The sequence below is a fragment of the Chanodichthys erythropterus genome, chromosome 18 (genome assembly GCF_024489055.1).
Source record: "Chanodichthys erythropterus isolate Z2021 chromosome 18, ASM2448905v1, whole genome shotgun sequence".
NCBI lineage: Eukaryota > Metazoa > Chordata > Actinopteri > Cypriniformes > Xenocyprididae > Chanodichthys > Chanodichthys erythropterus.
In genome coordinates, this window is record NC_090238.1 from 22,281,921 (window position 1) to 22,304,195 (window position 22,275).

A 22,275-nucleotide genomic window follows, 5' to 3' on the forward strand; every position below is an offset into this window, starting at 1 on the left:
TTGCAGGCTACATTGCTACGTTGTTGACCATAGATAATGAACACGTTTTGTTTTGTTTTGTTTTGTTTTGTTTTGTTTTGTTTTGTTTTGTTTTGTTTTGTTTTGTTTTGTTTTGTTTTGTTTTGTTTTGTTTTGTTTTGTTTTGTTTTGTTTTGTTTTTTGTTTTGTTTTGTTTTTTGTTTTGTTTTGTTTTGTTTTGTTTTGTATTGTTTTGTTTTGTTTTGATGAATGATTGTATTGTCGGACACTGATGGAGAGACTCAGGAAGAAGTTACAACTTATAGAATGCATTTGGACATTTCTGAATGGTCAGTGGATAAATGATTGTAGTTGCTGTGGAGTTGATTCAACTCATCGACTAGCATGTCTTTTGTGCAAATCCAGCGTTGAATTGACCCTTGTTTGTGAAGCAGTCTGGCGTAAAATGACGGCATGGCAGCAACACTTTACTACAACAACTCTTCCTCTTCTCTAAAGCAGCTGTTTTGGGAGGCAGGGTTTATGTAAATTGTAGGGTTAGTAATGTCACGGAGAAGGGGAAGGCAGAGGATGAGATGGTTAGGTAGCATCACAGATACAATGAATATGAATTTGGGTTTGTGTAAGACAGGGAGGCCTGGCATGCAGTGCTTCATGGGGTCGTAAAAGGTCGGGCAGGACTGGGCGACTAAAACAAACAATGTCAAACAGAGGCCCTGGTTAGAACACCATGGTGACCCTATATGGGAGGTTTGACAGAACCGATAAGCTCTGCTTCCTTTCTAGTAAAGTTGCAGTCACATGTTTCATTGCTTGGTGAAATTTTGCAGGCTACATTGCTACGTTGTTGACCATAGATAATGAACACGTTTTGTTTTGTTTTTTGTTTTGTTTTGTTTTGTTTTGTTTTGTTTTGTTTTGTTTTGTTTTGTTTTGTTTTGTTTTGTTTTGTTTTGTTTTGTTTTGTTTTGTTTTTTGTTTTGTTTTGTTTTGGCTCACAGAATTTCACTAAATGATTGTATTGTAATTTTATCTGTAAAAGACTGAACTGAAATGCTACAGTAAAACCTGTAAATTGGTTAATAGTAAGTTCCCTAAATATTTACAGTGGAAAAACTGTAATAGATCTAACCTCACATGTACCAATTTTGGAAGTCATCTTATAATTTACAATGAAAAACTGTAAACTGACATTCTCAGAACTCCCTGTGTGACACTTCACATTTGATGGCTTTTCATTTAAATAATGGTTTCGTCTTAGTAATGTACATTAGGGTTTTATGTTTTTAAATAAATGCATGTTAGAAATGTAATACCTCAGCTTGTGGAAGCTGCTTGTAATGAACTTCGATTCAAGATCTTTCTCATCACCACCTGTGTTATACAGTATACTGGTTGTTAGATTTTAGTAGCTGCATAGCCTTGCTAATTCATAATTAAATGTATTTTTACAGAAATATTCTGGCAAGCCAGTGTTTTCTGTTATAAAAAAAAGACAATTTATTTATTTCACAGTACGGAATCCACACCAACGCGATACGTTCTGTTTTGTTTTAAGCGTGCGCTGCAGTTCTGTCACCTTTAAATGTTTGAGCTCTAAAGCGGGATGGAGTGAATTCTGATTGGCTGTCAATATTTTTATCGTTCATCAGCTGAAAAAAAGCTCTCATAGAATCGGAATGATTATTTAAACTTTATAAGTTATACTTATTACATTTATCTTCCTTGTTGTAAACAGGTCTTATCTGAGACAATCTCTGATTGAAAGATTGACTGTAACTGGGGGGTGATGAAAGCCGTTGCTGTGGGTTTTTGTAATGCCACACACCGCCTGAGTGTTTTCAATGATCTGGTCACAGGTGGGTTTCTGTTTCTAATTACTCTAACCACAGATCAACCATACTTTTCACTTCTTCTCAGACATTTTGATTAGTAGGTTATACAAAAAAGAAAGAGGGAATCTCTGTAAGAAAAGAAAAAAGAGGATTTGAGTAACAGCTAGGCAGCACCTATAGAGTTAACCGACGTGGCAGGGGTCCTCGTGAGGTATGAACAGAACTACTGGTGTAATGACACTCTGAATTCATTAAAAAAAAGACACTTTTCAAGGCCCGTTATTGATAACTTCAGTCAACACAAAAAACAGTGTTCCACCTTAATGTTTAATCAACAGACGGAATGATAGCTTCAAAGAGACAGAGGGAGGGTTACAGACGCTCTCATTCATGTCATCCCAATCTGTCGAGGTTCAGTAGCGGCTGGTCTGTGCTCTCAGGGACGAAACACCCTTATTGTTCTGATTCCTCATCAAGAACATGCATGGTGATCTGACCTTAGTGTTTCTGAACACAAAGAAATCACAAGTAAAAGATCATTTTTTCTTGAACACAATAATAATAAAAATGGTAATAAAAACTGACTTTGACTTTTACTCTGTGGATTTGTTACTCTTTTATAATACATAACAATACTTGTATCTATATTTCAAATTAGGTTTTATTTTTATGTTTTCAGTTTTAGTTTAAGATTTTGTGTTTTTTTTTTTTTTGTTATGTGCTTTTGTCATTAATTGTTTTTTTGTTTTGTTTTTATTTTAATAGTTCTATATAGCTTTAATCTATTTTTATTTTCACTTTTATTTTAGGTATTTTTAGTACTTCAATTTATTTATTTCAGTTATTTGCCAGGGAATTTTTTTTTTAAATCTTGATATTTATATTGTGTTTTATTTCAGCTTTCTTTAAATTACAGAAAACTGATTTGCAATAGTTTTAGTTTTAGTTAACCATAACAACACTGAAATCTAGCCAGACAAAGGCTCTTAGTTTGTTTGTTTCAATATCTACTCTAAATGATCAAATCAGGGGTCAAATACACTGCAAATCATCCCACATTCTCACCTGTTTATGAGCAGCGCACAGGTATGATGTTTAGTGTAAATATTCAACACAGCTTAGTCATTTTGTTCACCAACACTTTGGCCCCTATGGAATCGTTATGAGGAACAATACAGTCTTTAATTGATATGGCCAAAGGTAATTGAAACCTCTGAGAATAAAGACTCGCATTATTGACCAAACATCTCGAGTGTGTCTGGAACGTTCATTGAGAGGCTGTTTTAGACACTTCTAAAATACATGAGCCAAGTTCCCTTCTTGAGTTTCAAGTGGGGTGACCACTTATACCACTCACTTAAACCACTACACCAGTGGCAAAAATACATCAGCATCTCAAAAGTGACTTTATACTATTATAAAAAACAGTAACAGAAACTCTGGCCTTAACTACTTACATTTAAATTAATTCTTTGATACAATGATCTTATTGTGTACATACATGTTTTTACATTGTACTTATATTTTAAAACACCTGCATGTAATTACATCTGTAATTAATTAATGTAATTACATCCATAATTACACTATTAACCAATCCCTTACACCTTACCCCTACCCTTAAACCTACCCATTCCACCAAAGCTTTCCCTAACCTTACCCATATCCCACCTCAATAGCAGCAAAAGTGTTTTGCAATTCAATATGAACCCAATAAGTACATTGTACTTATTTTTTGATGTAAGTACATAGTAGTTAAGGCCACTTAATATAAAGTGGGACTGAAACGCTTGTTTAAGAAGATTTGCAGGCCAGTGCTTATTGAGCTTAATGGGGATGGGGAGAAAGAAGTGTATAGGAGGGACTGGAGTTTTCTAACCTGCCTGTTCAGTGTTAAAACTGAAATAATGTATACATGCCCCTTCAATAAACTGTGTAATACTACAAACTAAATGCATTAATAAAACTCTGATTATACACTCTAAAAAATGCTGTTGTTTCAACCCAAGTTTGGGTCAAAAATGGACAAACCCAACCATTGGGTTAAATTTTTAAATGCATTTTTTTAACCCAATGGTTTGGTTTGTCCATATCTGACCCAAATTTGGGATGAAACAACCCAGCATTTTTAAAACACACACACACTAATATGAATTTGGATAAAAGACGACACATAAACATATACAATCATCCACTTTAATTGTTTATATTGACACATTTCTTAGTTATTACAATTAATAGCTCATCGCAATAATTACAAAAACATTGTGGAGGAAATGGATTACAGTGGTCAGATTCATAATCTTACTAGAGAAGTTGTGATGAGCCCTATCTAAAACAATGACTTGATGGCGACGAAACAACCAAGAGCCCAACTGTGTGGTTTTGTTGGGGTTTGGAGGACCCTTGGTACAGTGGCAAATTTCCTTTAAATTCCCAGTTTTTCAAACAAAAATCAATTATGAGTTGTTGTGTCATCTTTCTGTGTCTTCTGTCTTCAAGAATTGTGGAAATGTTGGCTCTTCAGGTGACTGTTTGCTCATCTTGGTCATCTAAACATTCTCCAGCCAGTTCAGGATCTACTGTGGATGAAGCCCAGAATGGCTGCTGGGATCAGCAGACTCAGCGCGGTGGGTAACGGACCTAATCCTGCGCCGCTGGCCAGAGGACGAACTGTTGTGTTGGTTTGAATTTTAACCGTGGTGCTGTTTGCTTTTTCTTTATCCTACACCAACATTAAAAGAGAAGTCAGAATAAACAAGCAGATTATTGTACATTACTTTAATGAATACTTAAAGAACAATTTCTGCCTGACCTGACCCTTATAAATAAATAAAATGTTTGTTGCTATAAAAAATTTTTGTCAGGTTGATTAAGCTATTTTTAACAAGATTTTTGTTTTCAAAAAAGACTTTGTCACCACATCACCCATGATAGGTTACCCGCCTTTTTAAAAAAATACAGTTTATGTTATTTTAATGTTTATTTTGAGTAGCTGCTACTTTGTATGGTATTATTATTACTGTTGGTATATTCTTAACCAATACTTTTGACACTAAGTTGAAGTACAATAGGCGCTATAATGATGAGGAAATAATCCACCCAGGCAAAAGACCCAAGATTCTGGATTTATATGGGATAAAGAGAACTGGAGACACCTTTCTTGTACAATCTACATTTTGCATGCGCAAATATTTACCAAATATATCAAAGTTTATTAAAAATTATTTAATAAAATGATCAAAGATAAATAAGAAAGATGGGGAAATATTTTTAAAAATCATATCTTCTAAGGCAAGAGATGAAAAAATCATATTGCCTACCTGAGATGAAAAGGGTATGTTTATAAGCAGTATCCCAAGGCACAATATAAATATTTTATTCATTTTTATGCTGCCGCCTTCTTCTTCTTCCAGAGACCTTTTCTTAGGGGTAGAGAGTCATGTGTTCAGTGATGCAGGACAGGAGGGGTGTTTTATACAGTGACTGAAGTGTGACGTCTAAACACCTGATGATCACATCCTCTGTACAGTGCCTTCATCTCTGTCTCAGGAAATCTCAAAATAAAAGTTGTTTTCAAACTTTCAAATACACTTCGGTCTATACTCTTCTTTTACCACTCTACAAACTAGAAGCATTACTAAAACTTTGTTAAGAGAACACACATTAATACCAAGTTGAATAAAAGATGACACACAAGATATACAATCATCCACTTTAATTGTGCATATACAGTACAGACACATTCTGAGATTGATCACATCGATCACATTCATATAATAAGATTTATAGTACACATAAATATCATTATATTGGAAATTGGGCTGTTATTTTGAAATACACAGTGATTACTGATTTAAGTAATTGACTTCTTTAACCTGCTTGAACATAATCAAATATGCTGAGCATATATGAGAAACAAACTCTTCCAAGAGAAGTTGCCATTGAGTATGTGGGCCCTAAAACAGTGACTTTGAGGCAAAACACAACAAAGGGCCCAAGGGTGTGGTTTAGTGTGAGGACCCTCTGTGGGGTTGCAGCAGACGTCTGTATTCATTTTCATTAGTTAAAAGTCCATTAAAAAACGAGCTGTTGTTATATATTATATCTTCATGAAATGTGGAAAAGTTTGCTCTTTGGGTGAACGGCTGTCCATTTCATTCTTGGTCATCTATGGCGAACACTCTCCACCCATCAGTTTAACATATACTGTGTGTGGATGAAGCCCAGGGTGGCAGCTGGGATCAGCAGATACAGTGTTGTTGGCACAGGACCCAATCCTACAGCGCTGGAATTTGTGGAAGGACTAGTGGAACCACCGCTGGCTGAGCCACTTCTGTTCTCATTAGGGCTCTCCTAAAACAAACATAAAGTAAAAAAAAAGTGCTTTCATTACAGTGTGATTTGTGATAACCTGTTTTTGGAGTTGCTTATAGATCCACTTTGCTATCATTATTGTAATTAATTATATGATAAACATGAACACAGTAAACAATTGGTGAACAAATCATTCCACCCTCTTCTAAAAACCTAAGACATTAAATGGAAAAAATATAATAATAATAATAATATTGCCTACCTGTGTTGAAAAGGGTATGGTTATGATCAGCACCGCAAAGCACAATATCCAAATTTTATTCATTTTTATGCCTGTGTTGTCTTCTTCCAGAGAAGTTTACTGTTTGACCAAGGGTCTGTGCTCAGTAAGGGGGCAGGCCCGAAACCTTTATTCTCAAAATGACGCCAAAAACCCCGCCCATGATGAGGCAGCAGGTGAGATCTCCAAAAGGGGGAGGAGAACTCAAAAAGTGGGCGGACCCTACCCCCGTTTCTTGGTCCATAGGCCTACTTTTAAATTATTATTAAAGTCTTGCTATAACTAAATAACATTATTAATAATATTTTTAATAATAATACATAAATAATTTAATAAAAGATATACATTTCAACGGTGGTTTTTAAGTGCCTGAATACCAGGCATAACCATAGCTTTCCGTTAAGATAGACAAAAACATAAGTCCACTCACAAGTGAATAACAAAAACTGTAGCGTTTTGTTTAAAACATGACAAAAACAGACATTTAGTTTGCTAACTACGGACTACTGAATCAATAAGATCAGAATCAAATAATACGATAATTTTAAGGAATAATCTAAACATTTTGTTGTTTTGTTTGACGTAAATTCTAGTGAAAGACATGAAGAAAGCCCGTAGCCTACTTTTTATCGGCATATCTTTATATCGGCAAGACGTAACATATAGGCCTAATAATTTTCACATAGTCTACATAAACACGGGGTAAAATAATAATAAAAATGTTCCAATTGAATTAATGAATTTAATAGGTCAGAAATCTGTTATGTTCTGTTTTATTTATTGTCCTAATGCCTCAATTATCAAAATCAAAACTTGATCAATGCCTTAATTCTGCCCTGATTGAAAGGCATTTTAGTGTAATTATAAAAATTGTCCATCTTCAGGTTGTGGTGTAGGCTACACGTCTTTTTCCTGTCAGGTCTTTAATAACTATTATGAAGTACATGTAGAGCATTTTCTATTGTTAGTAATAAGCTACCTCAAAATACCCAGATAGCAAAATACACGGGCCAGTTCCTGTTAGTTTAGCCGCGATCGGACCGGATGCCTCTGTAGCCTACTCACTATATTTACCAAAGAAGGCTGTGAAAATAAATCTGCATCGTTAATACTTTTGATTTTTTATTTAAAAAATCTACAAAAATTCAACCTTTCATTGGAGAATAAGAATTATATATATATATATATATATATATATATATATATATATATATATATATATATATATATATATATATATATATATATATATATATATATATATATATATATATATACAGGTGTTTTTCCTCGAGTGTGAGCTCCATATTCTTACTATATCATATACGGGCCACAAAACCTGATGCTGCCTTCGAACTCCAGCTCCTCACTAGCCACCCTACAGCGCCATCTTGCGTTTCAAATCCGCAGTCACAACATGAAAAAGCGTTTTTGTTTATGTGAACGGTTTGAGTTTGCCTCTTCGCAGCTCTCGTAGTTGTCCGTCGTTTCTATCGTTCCGGTAGAGATCGAGTGCCGCCCATGCGGAGGAGGTCACATCCCATAACAAACTCTCACCCTGGTCGGAAACTCACCTGTCAGAGTCCCTCATGCTGCTGGTTCGGCGTTCGGCAGTTGGTCTCAGGTTCGGCGGTGTGGCTCGATGGGGTCTGCGCTGTCTGTGTTCCGGGGACGCAGCGGGCCGGTACCGGGACACTGTGCTGCTGCCCCGCACTGACTTCCCCATGAAAGTGAACGGGCCAAACCTTCTGGAGCGAGAGATCCAGATCCAGCAGGTAAGAGTGTCAGGTCCAGCTCCTGCCATAATGCTATTAAAACTGAGCGGTTCTGTTCTGTTGCTTCGTAAATCACCCTGAATGATTAAGATGACAGCACTTCCATAAAGCCTCAACTCTCGGCTGACTGCTTTTTCTTGTGTTGGAGTTTGAACTTTGTTGTGTTCTACAGAAATGTGGTTTTGACCAGCTGTACACATGGCAGAGACAGAAAAAATCTAAGAAGGAGTATTGCCTTCATGATGGACCACCGTATGCCAACGGGGACCCGCACGTTGGGCACGCTCTCAATAAGGTACCTCCTGTCAGTTCTTAATAACACAAGCGGATGTTCCTAAATTCACATCCTTCACTGTTCCTTCAAAGACATCATAAAAAAAGGAATTCCCTATAGGAATGGAGATACGCTCACATGAGCTTCATAATGTGCCATCAGCATCTTCATTTGATCTCTCCTGCAGATCCTCAAAGACATCCGGAACCGTTTTGAGGTGCTGAGAGGCAGGCTGGTGCACTATGTGCCCGGCTGGGACTGCCATGGGCTGCCCATTGAGCTCAAAGCACTGGGAGACCTGGAAACCAGTGAGCTGACTCCTCTACAGATCAGACAGAAAGGTCAGGAGGCCACATATAATGAATTTTCTAATGAAAAAGTAATTTATAATTTGTTTTAATATTAAAAGCTTGTGTGCTTATTTGGGAAAAAAACCTGTCAGTTAAGTAGTGTTGTTAAAATATGCTGCTTCTGCTGAATCCAAAACTGCTTTTGTATCTCTCCGTTCAGCAAGGGAGTTTGCAGAGAGGGCCATATCTCGGCAGCGTGCTGCATTCCAGCGCTGGGGCGTGATGGCTGACTGGGACAATTGTTATTACACTTTTGATGGGAAATATGAAGCAGCCCAGCTCAAAGTCTTCCTGGAGATGCACAACAAGGTCAGAGAAGCTCTTTTCCTGGACACAGCTTGACATGTTTGATTTAATTCTGTATATGAGGATTTCAACAACAACAACAAAATAATATTCTGCAGTTATTTACACTACCATTTAAGAAGTTTAGAGTTAGATTTAAGATTAAGAGTTAAGAGAAAGATTTTTTAAATATTTTTTTGAAAGAATTCTGGCTGCATTTATTTGATCAAAGGGCAATAAAACAGTAAAAGCATAATATTGTGAAATATTTATACAATTTAAAACTGAATTTATGATGTTTTATTTTTTAAAATTGGCATGAAACCTACTGAAATGACTTCTTGTACACGAAACACGGACTTGATTTTGTCCATCGGAATTGATTGCATCACTGGATGGTTGTGGTTTGCTATTGCTGTGTTCTCATGTGAGTGACAGGTTGCGCCGGTAAACACGTCATCAGAGAAGAGAAAAGATGTCACTGCAAGAGTTATATCGATTAATGATTATAAGGGCACATGAATTAAAAAAAATAAGGATGTGCATGGATAAATTCTTTTATAATAAACACTGCTAAGTTTAAAAAAAAGGTAAGTTTCACTGACAAACCACGCAATATCGCGTTCATTATCGAAGGCGATACATCTTCGATAATGAACGCGATATTGCGTAGCTTATCAGTGATCTACGGCTCTGTCTATTAAATGCCGCTCCATATGAAAGCAGGTGATGGCGATTTAGCGGTAATCTGGGAACTGGCTTTACTGACGAAATGCGCGTGACAATCGCATGCGATATATCGTGCAGCCCTAATTTTTGTTCATTCTGACTTTAATGATCAAATGATTAAGTTCATTCTAGCTGGCTGAAGATATTTAAAAGAAATATATGTAAGCTATAAGGTACTCGAAGCTGTGCCGTGCTTTGTTCACAATATAAATATTAAAGCTAAAACATATGTAACAATGCAACTTTCATGAAGTAAACTTATACTAAAAGTCTTCCTTACACCGGAAAAAATAGTCCCTGACCGTGAACAGCAACAGAAGTTACATTATCATGCCATTAGATGGCAGCAAAGACTGTCTTTATGTGTGTGTCAGTCAGTAGCAAGGACTTTTACATTAAAAAGACGCAACTGACAAATACTTTGACTAGCTCCGTCAGTCACGGGAAAACCCCTTAACCGTTAAAAGGACAGGATAATACATCTGACATTTAAACAGATGTTTTATTATGAACATAGGACTGACTTGAAGGAAAATGCTAAATCTGAATGCAGGTAATAAACTCGCTCACTCGATCTCTTTCTCACAGTACTCTTCTACATAATACAGTAAGCTTCAATGAACAATATCAATTGAGAACATACAGTTTACGTTGCTAAGAGTGGTTGCTAAGGGTGTTGTGTAGTGATACACAGAATCGTTGGGTGTGTAACGATGGGTGTGTAACGATCCAACGGCGGTTTCCCACCGGGCGGGGAAGGTTTCTTGCGTGTTCGTCTTTTCATTGTGGCAAAATAGTTTAATTCCAATTAAACCTTTATCTGACTCCATTTTATTATGACCTCGAATTTAGGTTTGAATGCCAATTGATAATTGACAATTTATACGATAATTTATCTATACATTTGATGATTCTATTTAACTCTTTACTCTTATTGTGTTCGTTCATTCGGATTCCTATAACACTTTTGAGTCTCGCACCGGCCGGGCATACGATCTCATACGCACAATCTCGTCAGTCTTGGTCATTAGACAGAGGCGATGACTAATATTCTAGAGGCCGTACCCACTTTGCTCATTCTAGAATACGTTTATTTAGTCCCCATAGATCTGAACACACCGAATTAAGGTAAGATTACTTTAACTAGGGGCCATGACCATTACCATAAAATCAGGCTGACCAATTTAGCTTCCTCTAGTGGTAACTTTACATAATCACACAGTGGTTAACCCACAGATACTTAGTTAGAATAATCTCACCATAACCAGAGGTTGAGGCCCACCCTGTTTAGATTGATCTAGCAACACTCTGTTGCTCTAAAAGGAAAAACCCATTATTAGCCTACACAGTCTAAGTATACTTAACTAATGCCAATGTGCTAGTCGGAGCTCTAAAATATCAGTTGGTGTGCCCCACTGCTCCACCTAAACTGTACTTTAGTCCGTTACTAACCTGAGCGTAGATTTGTGGGGTTATGGACTTAACGTAATCTACTAGAGCCAATAATTTCAGAGTAAGTCAGAATAAAGTCAAATGTAACAATTTATTAGTCAGGTAAATGTATCATGCCAATTACATAATCATCTCAAAGATGATCAATACAAACATCAAATGCTCAGAAACAGAGTAAAAGATGCATACCTGACATTAGAAAAATGCACATTGCTGAGTGTCTGAAGGACACCCAGCAATGTGGGCTCATCTGCACAGGATCGAGCCCTGAGTCTCCTGCAACATCTCTTTAAATACTCAGACCAAGACAGAAACTTCTTTCAAATGGAAACATGACTTCACAACTGAATTTGCATTAATCAGGGTGAGTAGTTTACCAGACTGAGTAGTTTACACCTTTTGGGGACAGAAGGCCATTTGCATGAAAGACCCTGTGAAGGTGGACACACCCATTACAGAGAGCAAAATATCTCTAAAATCTTTAAACCTTTATTACCTTCTGGTTTACTTCTGTGGGAATGAGACCTTTGTACCAGTCGCACTGAGACATTTCAAATGATACCAAACATGTATAATGTTGTATGATAACTGTTCACATTAAACCATATAGATTTTGGGTGAATTTCAGGTCATCTCTGCATGTAGAGAGAAGAGATGGGGGAAGAGGGGATGAATTAAGGGAAATGTAGATTAAGGCAATGCTGAGGTGTGATTGCGTCTCGGATGGGGATGATAATTTGCAAGAGAGAGTTCAAATGTTAATTTCCTTTGTTTTCTCAAAGAGTAGCCCTTTCTCGGTCCAGACAGTCCGGCATTAGTCTTACAGGTGAAGCGGTCATAGCCGTGTTTTATCGTGAATAAAACACAGCTATTGACCAATCAGTATCAAGGACAGGAACTAACAGTTTTATAAATGAGAAGTGTGTGTGTGTGTGTGTGTGTGTGTGTGTGTGTGTATATATATATATATATATATATATATATATATATATATATATATATATATATATATATATATATATATATATATATATATATATAATTTTTTTTTTTTTTTTTTTTTTTAACTGACCCCAAACTTAGTAGTGTACTCACCCTCATGTCATTGAGAAGATTCTCACTATCCCCATCTCTACCTATCTTTGTGTACAGGGTTTAATTTATCAGGACTATAAGCCTGTTTTCTGGTCACCATCATCCAGGTAGGAAAAACTCAGTGTTTGCATCCTCACATAAACACCTTCAGTAAAGCTTAACAGATATAAAGCTTTGAATTTGAGGTTTTATGTGTTAATGTCAGTATATGGTATATGTTTCTGCTGTTTCTGCCTCTATGAAGGACGGCGCTTGCAGAAGCTGAGCTGGAGTATAATCCAGAACATGTGAGCCGTGCTCTGTACATCACTTTCCCCCTGGTCACCCTGCCAGCCAAACTCGCTGTGAAAGCAGGTGTGTATATGCTGTCTGTCCCTGTGCAATGCGCTTTATACAGGTCACATTCACAGAGTTAAAGTTACTTTGCGGTTTGTGATGCCAGTATCTTTGTGATTTAGAAAATTGGGGTCGTGTGTCTGCTCTAATATGGACGACCCAGCCATGGACTATTCCAGCCAATGAGGCGGTGTGTTACATGCCCAAAGTACAGTAAGTCACACACCTATGAATCTGTGGGATGAACATGATATGATTTCATGGAGACGTTCATGATCACATGCTTTTCCTCTTCTCAGGTACTCTGTAGTGAAGCGAGCTGATAATGAGCAGCTACTCCTAGTGGCCACAGATCGCATGAACAGCCTCGCCTCTAAACTGGGGACAGATCTGGAGAGTTTGGGTACATTCGCAGGTAGATCCACTGGCCAGAACCGGTTAAAATGATGCCATCTAAACTGGCCTAAGCATTTCTCTGCCTTTCTTTCACTCATCTTCAGGGTCAGATCTTGAAGGTGGAGTCTGTCAGCATCCCACAATTCCTTCAAAAGAAGTGCCTTTGTTGCCAGCTAATCATGTGACCATGACTAAGGGAACAGGATTGGTCCACACAGCTCCTGCCCATGGCATGGAGGACTACAGTGTTGCAACACACTTTGATCTGCCAGTAGTATGTCACACACACCTGTACAGTATATGCTAGAATAGTAAGAATTTTGGGTTGTTGTTGACTTTAAACTTGCTCTCTCTCTCTCTCTCTCTCTCTCTAGGAGTGCATTGTAGATGAGGAGGGCAGGTTTACAGAACTTGCTGGGGCTGAACTGCAAAATAAATCTGTAATGACTGAAGGCAATGCCGCAGGTGAGAGAGAAAGATAAATAGATGGAGGAAAGAGAGAATATATGTATATGATAAAATAATATGCATGATAGTAAATATAACTAATGTGTTTGTGTGTGGGGGGGTGGGCAGTAATCTCAATGTTGCAGGCAGCGGGTGCAGTTGTGAAGGAGGAGGACTGTGTCCACAGTTACCCGTATGACTGGAGGACCAAACAGCCAGTTGTTACCAGAGCCAGTAAACAGTGGTTTATTAACACAGCCAGCCTTAAAGACAAAGCTAAGGTGAGTCAATCAGCTGGATGAAATTCATTAAAAAATGTCTTGGTCATGTGGGTGTATGTATATAATATAATATAATATAATATAATATAATATAATATAATATAATATAATATAATATAATATAATATAATATAATATATACAGCTATGGAAAAAATTAAGAGACCACTCCAAGTTCAGAAATCAATGTTAAGTGGTCTCTTAATTTTTTCCATAGCTGTATATATATATATAATTTTTTTTTTTTTTTTTTTTTTTTTTTAATTTTTATTTTTTACTTTAGTTAGAAGTATTAGAAATAAAATGGACTTCCCAGTAAACTGTGAGTGTGTTTGTGTAGGATGCCCTGCAGAAGGTGCGTGTGATACCCGAATCGGCTAGGTCCAGTTTGTTGGCAATGTTGGACAGAAGAACATACTGGTGTATATCTCGGCAGAGGAGCTGGGGCGTTCCCATCCCAGTGTTTTACCACAAAGAGACCGGAGAGCCACTCTTAAACAAGTATATACTTACACTGTCTTAGACACGCTCAAGAAACATGTATAAACTACAAGTTTAAGAATTCCTTCTTTCTTTCTCAGACATTCAGTGACACACATCGCTAAAGTTTTCTCTGAGAAGGGAAGTGACAGCTGGTGGGCGGAGCCAGTGGAGACATTTTTGACTCCAGAGGTTCTTCAGAAGGTACATGTTCATTCACTATTATTCCTCTGTTATGCTAAAAAAGTCTGCATTTATATGATCAGAAATACATTAAAACAGTAATAGTGAAATTTATTACAATTTAAAATAACTATTCTGTGTTCTATTTGAATATATTTTAAAATTCCTGTGAAGGCTGTTTTCAGCATCATCATTATCTTCAGTGTCACAAGATCCTTCAGATATAATTCTAATATGCTGATTTGCAACTCAAGAAACATTTATTATTATAAATGTTGAAAACTGATTTTTTTTTTTTTTTTTTTTTTTTGATGGAAGCTGATACATTTTTTCAGCATTCTTAAAAAACAAAACAAAACAAAAAAACAATGAATTTATTTAAAATATAATTTTTTTGTAATATTTTAAATGTCTTTACTGTCACTTTTGATCAATTCAGTGTCATTTCTGAATTAATTATTTTTTATGACCCCAAAGTTTTGAAAGGTAGTGTAAACCACAAATTTAAGACTCATCAAAATGAAATGGAAAGTACATGTGAAAATTCAGTACATGTTATAAATTGTTTGTGTCTTTGTCAGAGTAAAGCAGGTGCAGTATCTGATTATGTGCGGGGTGAAGATGTCCTGGACATCTGGTTTGACAGTGGTGTCTCATGGGCCGCTGTACTACAGGGTGAGTCACCAAAGTGGTCCTTATCTATACACGTATTTCTGGTTATTCAATCAATTCAACAAGTATATTATTGATTTTTTGTCTGGGGTTCTTTGGTATGCTTTGTTGTGTTGTGTTGTGTTGTAGTGTAATGTCATTCTCTCTCTTTTTCAGAATCAGATCCACGTGCAGACTCGTATGTGGAGGGGAAAGATCAAATCGGCGGTTGGTTTCAGTCGTCTCTCCTTACCAGTGTAGCTGTACGAAATAAAGCCCCTTACAAGTGAGTCATAGAAATGCTTTTCTATCATGACAACTTTCGTAGAGTTTGCTGCTGTTATTGTTGCTACTGTTGATTATTGCAGATTCTGCTGTAGAGCAATTAGAGACTTGCTATTGCCAATACATTCACAGACATGCTGCTGTGAGCATGTAAGATATATTGCTTTAGCACAAATAGCATCTATGATATCAACAGTAGCAGCTCTATGCAGGTGGAGCTGGGGAAGTTGGAGGGTTTTTGAAAGCTGCTACAGCAAACACTGACAAGTTTTTGAATGTTGAGCAGCAAGATCATTGGCAGAAACCAATCAGCTGCCCCATTTAGAGAACAATGTGATTACTAGCAGATTAAGTGAAGGACCTATCAGCCTGGCTGCGGCATCTAGAGTTTCATTACAGAACTTTGTATGTGTACATGACAAATACCTATCAGTCACCTTATGCGTGTGTTTCAGAGCTCTAGTGGTCCATGGATTTGCTGTGAGTGAGAGAGGAGAAAAAATGTCTAAGTCTATAGGCAATGTGGTTGACCCAGATGTTGTTATTAATGGAGGGAAGGTGAGATATGATCAACCAATGCTAGAATCAAATTATGTCATCCAGTCAGTGTGTTCAAACATCCATCTCTCTCTTTCTCAGGACTTGTCTGTCTGTCCTCCATATGGTGCAGATGTTTTGAGATGGTGGGTTGCAGAGTCAAACATCTTTTCTGAGGTTCAGATCGGACCAAACACACTGAATGCTGCTAAAGACAGCATCAACAAGGTCTGGCACATATAAGAGGAGATGAATTGATTCAGTATATTGCTGCCAGTCAATGCTAATTTTGAATTCACTTAAAGATTCTTACATAAATACAGTACTGTTCAAAAGTTTCAGTAAGATTTATTTTTTAAATTAATACCTTTTATTCAGGAAGGATGAATTAAATTGATCAAAAGTTACAGTAAAGATGTTTATTATGTTACAAAAGATTACTTTCATTTAAGATACTTTCATCTTTCTATTTATCAAAAAATCCTGGAAAAATTGTCAGTTTCTACAAAAATATTAAGCAGCACAACTGTTTTCAACATTATTAATAATAAGATGTGTCTTAAGCACCAAATCAGCATATTAGAATGATTTTCTGACAGAACATGTGACACTGGAGTAATTATGCTGAAAATTATGCTGAAAATCACAGGAATAAATTACATTTTAAAATGTATTCAAATAGAAAGCAGTCATTTTAAAGGGATGGTTCACCCAAAAATGAAAATTTGATGTTTATCTGCTTACCCCCAGGGCATCCAAGATGTAGGTGACTTTGTTTCTTCAGTAGAACACAAATGATGATTTTTAACTCCAACCGTTGCCGTCTGTCAGTCGTATAATGTGGGTCAATGAGAACTTCTTTTATAAGAGTAAAGAAGGAAAAGAGTAAAGAGGAAAAGAGACAAATCCAATTTAAACCCTGCGGCTCATGACGACACATTGATGTCCCAAGACACGAGACATCACTGCCGCTGTCAGAGCGCGATCAGACCTCACTAAACGAGTGCTGAACGCAGTTGGATATAGTGGTGTTTTAGAGGTAAAAAATGATATAAATACTGTTCGGTTTCTCGCACAAACCAATCGTTTCGTGTCTTAGGACATCAATGTGTCGTCATGAGCTGCAGGGTTTAAATTGGATTTGTCTAAGCAAGTTTTATTTACTCTTATAAAAGAAGTTCCCACTGACCCACATTATATGACTGACAGACCGCAACGGTTGGAGTTAAAAATCATCATTTGTGTTCTACTGAAGAAACAAAGTCACCTACATCTTGGATGCCCTGGGGGTAAGCAGATAAACATCAAATTTTCATTTTTGGGTGAACTATCCCTTTAAGTTGTGACTGTTTTGATCAAATAAATGCAGCCTTACTAAGTTTAAAATACTTTCATTCTAAAACATTAAAAAATCTTACCACTATCTTTTGAACAGTAGTATAGATCAAAGTGTTAATGAGCCAATGACCTTTCATTCACCTGCTCTTCTCTGTTCCCAGCTGAGGAACACACTGAGGTTTCTCTTGGCGAATCTTCAGGGTTTTGATCCTCGTTCCCAGGCTGTGGACCCTAAACAAATGCACTACGTAGATCAGTACATGCTGCACCAGCTCAGAGAGTTCAGCATGAAGGTGAGTCTGAATGTTAACAGGTTACAGTGTTTGTAGGGGCTGGGCTTAAACCAGCTGTCAGTCACGTGACACATGTTGTGTGTGCTATAGGTAACCGATGCTTACAATGAGTTCGACAATGGCCGCGTCATCCGTCTGCTGCAATCCTTCATCACTAGAGAATTATCCAACTTCTATTTCAGCATCATTAAAGATAGGTAACCACTCATTCAGTTATGTAACTTTCTGTTTGAAAATTAAGCTAATTAATTGTTCTGTAGCAAAACATCTCACACTCACTGTCTCTCTCTCAGGCTTTATTGTGACCCTGAGGACTCCCTTGGTCGGAGGTCATGTCAAACGACTCTAGAAGAGATTCTGGATGGAGTGAGTCGCTCTATCGCTCCTGTCCTCCCTCACCTCGCTGAGGAGGTGTACCTGCACTCCCCTGGACATGATGGTACACTCCCATTTTTCATACAACTGATGCTGCATGACTACAGACTGGCTACCTCACTGTAATGCTTCTCACATCTGTCTTTGTCTATAGAGGGGGACACTTTGTTTCGTAGCGGTTGGATTAAGACCAGTTATGTGTGGCGAAAGCCAGGACTGGAGGAAGCAGTAGAGGGCGCGTGTGCTATCAGAGATTCCTTCCTGTCATCTATTCCGGGACGTAACGCTGCTGAGTATGACCTCATCATTGCCATTGAACCTGGCCTGTTCTTTGAAATCATGGAGGTATGTCATGGATTTTAAAGCCTGTTAATGCCAACACAAATATTCGGCACAAAAATTCATTCCAATTTTTGCTTTTGACACCAGGGGTGTCAAACTCGCTGGAGGTCCACTGTCCTTCAGCGTTTATCTACAACCTACCTGAACGAGCTAATCAATGTGTTCAGGATTACTAGAAACTTCTTGGCAGCTGTTTTAGAGCTTGAATGCTTAAAGCTGAATTCTGCAGGACAATGGCCCACCAGGAACTGAGTTTGACACCTCTGGCTCATTTTCTGACAGTATGAGGCACTTATAGAGATGCAGAAATACCCTGGTAACCCCGTACACAACTTTTCGTGTTTGACATTCGTTTTTTGAAAAGAGGAATGGAAGTTAAATAGCTGTACATGTTTTCAAACAGCTGTTCAGACTTTTATATTCACTAGTCTCGTGTAGCCAGATCTTCAGACTGACGGCAGAACCTTTCATTGGCCATGGACTGCCCAAGACCGACATGTATAGCAACCAATCACACATCATTTTTAGGGGTGTTTAATGTAAAGTGCCTACGATAACAGACTGACATGCATCTAATAAATTATTAGTACAAGTGAACTACGGCTATGTCTATTAAATGCCGCTCCATTTGAAAGCAGGTGATGGCGATTTAGCGGTAATCAGGGAACCGGCTTTACTGACAATCGCATGCGATATATCGCCCAGCCCTACAACCTTCTTATACAGTATAAGAAGGTTGTAGTATAAGTTATACTAATAATTTATTAGATGCATGTCAGTCTGTTATCGTAGGCACTTTACATTAAACACCCCTAAAAATGATGTGTGATTGGTTGCTATACATGTCGGTCTTGGGCAGTCCATGGCCAATGAAAGGTTCTGTCAGTCTGAAGATCTGGAAGGTTGTGCAACTTTTCTGCGACAATGACTCTGCAAACTTAACATACTTTTTACAATCCTACATTTAGTTGATCCTGATGAGCAATTATTGTCACAGTTGGAAACACAACTTTTTTTTTGTCTACAAGGGGGTTTGGCATCACAACGGCTTTGTTTTCAGGTAGACTGTTAAAGAATACGACACACATATTTCCCAGAAATCCTGGAGAATTGAACTAATCTCATGACATCTTTGAAAGTGTTTTTGAAAAGTGTTTTTTTTTTTTTTTTTTTTCATATTGTGTGCCTTAGCCTCAGACATCACACCAACGGACCACTGGCTGAATGCCTGATGCATATGTATTTACCATCATGTGATAGTATTATGTAACCCCAGACAGCAACATAGTGTGGCCCAGATCCACTCCACATCTGATACATGAGGATCAGATGTGAGCTGGAACTGGGCCGACACTATATTGCTGTCAGGGACAGCAGGGGCTCTGGGTATATGACCAAAAGCATAAATCTTTTTGGATGGAGAGATTTTTTTCACAGTGTAATGGAAAAGAGATAAGTACACCTCTGCGTAAAGAAATTGTCACGTTGGCCACATGTGAATGTTTCTCTCAGTTTGAGCCCATTAACAAGTTTATTCAAATCAAAATATTTATTGCTCTTAAAAGCAAACATTTGTATTGGTGTGAACAGAATTGTGCTTCATTTGCTTGCGACTACATTTTGTAAGTTGTTTTTTCCCCACCCTTTTCTTACAGTCTCTTCAAGAGGAGCCCACTTCCACCTGCTCCCAGCTGACAGAGCTCATGATGGCCTCACGCACAACTCTGACAAGCTCTCTCCCACGGGATTTGCCATTGGATGCTGTCACGAGCACAGGAAACTTCCTCATCAACCTGGAAGGTGAGATGCTTTTCTTCTGATATAAATTATTACCCAATGTTTCTATTACAAAAACTAACACCAGGTACACATTACTCCCCATTTGTGTAGCAGTTAGTTTAGACCAGTATTGGTAACATGCATTTTAATTTAGAAACAGTTAAGCTAAACTTGCCCTTTACTCCGGAAACAGATAAACCCAATTAAGAAAATTATTAAAAATATTATGGAACAGTAAAGAAATTTGGTATTTGTCTGCTCATCTGTAGGGGGAGTGATCCGTGAGGAGAGTTCATACAGCGTAGCCGCGATGCCCACCTCTCTCTCACGCTGTCCGAGATGTCGTCGATACACAGCAGATGAGCCAGACTGCCTCTGCCCACGATGCCAAAACGTACTGGAAAATACAAAGTAATCACCCTGACTGTTGCTATGACTACTGCCCACCCACTGGCCCACCTCCTCCTCTGATGATGATGAAAAAGGCTTGCAAGGGCTACCATGGACCCGTATGAAACTGCTATTGTAATAGACTGAAAGTTGTGAAAGTCTGAAGCTATGGGAGAGGGGGATCATGTTACTCAGGGGATCGGACAGGAGACAAACTGTTATAAGTGAATAAAACAAGAATTTGGAAGGAAAAACCAAACGGGAGATTCTCAACTGAGAAAACATACACAAAAACCTGTTTCAGATCATTCTTATAATATCAGCACTGACCTGGCATCTGTGTTAAGTTGACAAATTTGAACAGCGCAGTTCTCTGCTACAGGTTTAAGCCACCTTATTGTCTATGCTGAAAAGAGCATTTGTGCATGTGTATGTCCATTTGTGCACGTGTTTGCGATGGGTGGAAGGTTTGGTTGAACACATCTAACTTTATTTTCTGTATATTCAAGTCATGAAGGGGTATGTTTTATTATGACCTTTTGCACTGAAGATGTACTTAACACGAGTTTGACTTATGAAATCAAAGAAGTAATTTGTGAAACCATTCTTAATTTGTGACTGATTGAATATGGCAGTTTATCTAAGAATAGGTTTACAAAATGTACACATTTATTCTGCTGTTTTCATAAATCAGACGCTGTTAGAGGAGAGTTTGTCAATTTTAGTTTTTTCGGTTTACCTGTAAATGATGCTTTATGACATGAGTTTTATTGCTAAGCCAATAAACAGTACATACAGGAAAGAAAAAGAGTCTTTTAATGTGAATCTTCATGAGTTCACTGTCACGAAAATTAAAATCTAAAAATTGTTGGACATAAACTCCCTCTCAAATCGTATTTCCAACTAGAAATCCCATATTTTCCTACTAGGAAATCAGATTTTTCATGATTTGAGAGAGATTGTCCAATTTCCAGAATTAAAAGGCAATAAATTACAATAATTTTCTACTTGGAATCACGTATTTACCTACTAAAAATTTTCCTACTAGGAAATCTTAGTTTCTTAATAGTTTTTTTCCTTTAGACGGAGTTAATGTCAAATTTTCTAGTAGGAAATTACGAGTCTCCAACTAGGAAAATACGAGAATTCCAGTAGGAAATTACGAGTTTCCAACTCAGAAAATACGACATTCCCAGTAAGAAATTACGAGTTTCTGACTAGGAAAATATGAGATTTCCAGTAGGAAATTACAAATTTCCAACTAGAAAAATACGAGATTCCTAGTAGGAAATTAGGATTTTCAAACTAGGAAAATATGAGATTCCCATTAGGAAAATATGAGTTTCCTAGTAGGAAATTACGAGTTTCCAACTAGGAAAATACAAGATTCCTAGTAGGAAATTGTAATTTTTGCTTTTACAATGGAAAGTAGGAAATATGATTTGAGTTTCCTTGTGGGAAATACGAATTTAGAGGGAGTTAATGTCCAACTTTCAGAATAAAGGCAATAAATTACAATCATTTTCTGCTAAGAAACTTGTATTTTCATAGTTGGAAACTTTTATTTTCCTTGTAGGAAACACAATTGGAGAATTGGAGGGAATTCATGGCCAATTTTTTTTAAAGACAATAAATTACAATCATTTCCTACTAGCAATCTCATAATTTCCTACTAGAAAATATGAGTTTTCTTCTAGTAAATACGATTTAAGAGCTAGTTCATGTCCAATTTCCAGAGAAAAGGCAATAAATTACAATAATTTTCTACTAGGAAACTCATATTTTCCTAGTT

General features: G+C 37.3%; 1 protein-coding gene across 1 annotated transcript; it reads left to right on the plus strand.

Moving 5' to 3' along the window:
- The first annotated feature begins 7,900 nt into the window (after positions 1 to 7,900).
- Positions 7,901 to 21,279, plus strand: iars2 (isoleucyl-tRNA synthetase 2, mitochondrial). Its single transcript, XM_067367155.1, has 23 exons — positions 7,901 to 8,186; positions 8,359 to 8,481; positions 8,648 to 8,801; positions 8,971 to 9,119; positions 12,429 to 12,478; positions 12,616 to 12,725; positions 12,830 to 12,920; positions 13,007 to 13,122; positions 13,208 to 13,377; positions 13,478 to 13,568; positions 13,680 to 13,831; positions 14,171 to 14,331; positions 14,412 to 14,514; positions 15,075 to 15,168; positions 15,322 to 15,430; positions 15,885 to 15,987; positions 16,069 to 16,194; positions 17,466 to 17,597; positions 17,688 to 17,794; positions 17,891 to 18,036; positions 18,127 to 18,317; positions 19,970 to 20,114; positions 20,363 to 21,279. The coding sequence occupies exons 1-23, from the start codon at positions 8,001 to 8,003 to the stop codon at positions 20,506 to 20,508; spliced, it is 2,955 nt and encodes a 984-aa protein (XP_067223256.1). The 5' UTR covers positions 7,901 to 8,000; the 3' UTR covers positions 20,509 to 21,279.
- The last annotated feature ends 996 nt before the right edge of the window (positions 21,280 to 22,275 follow it).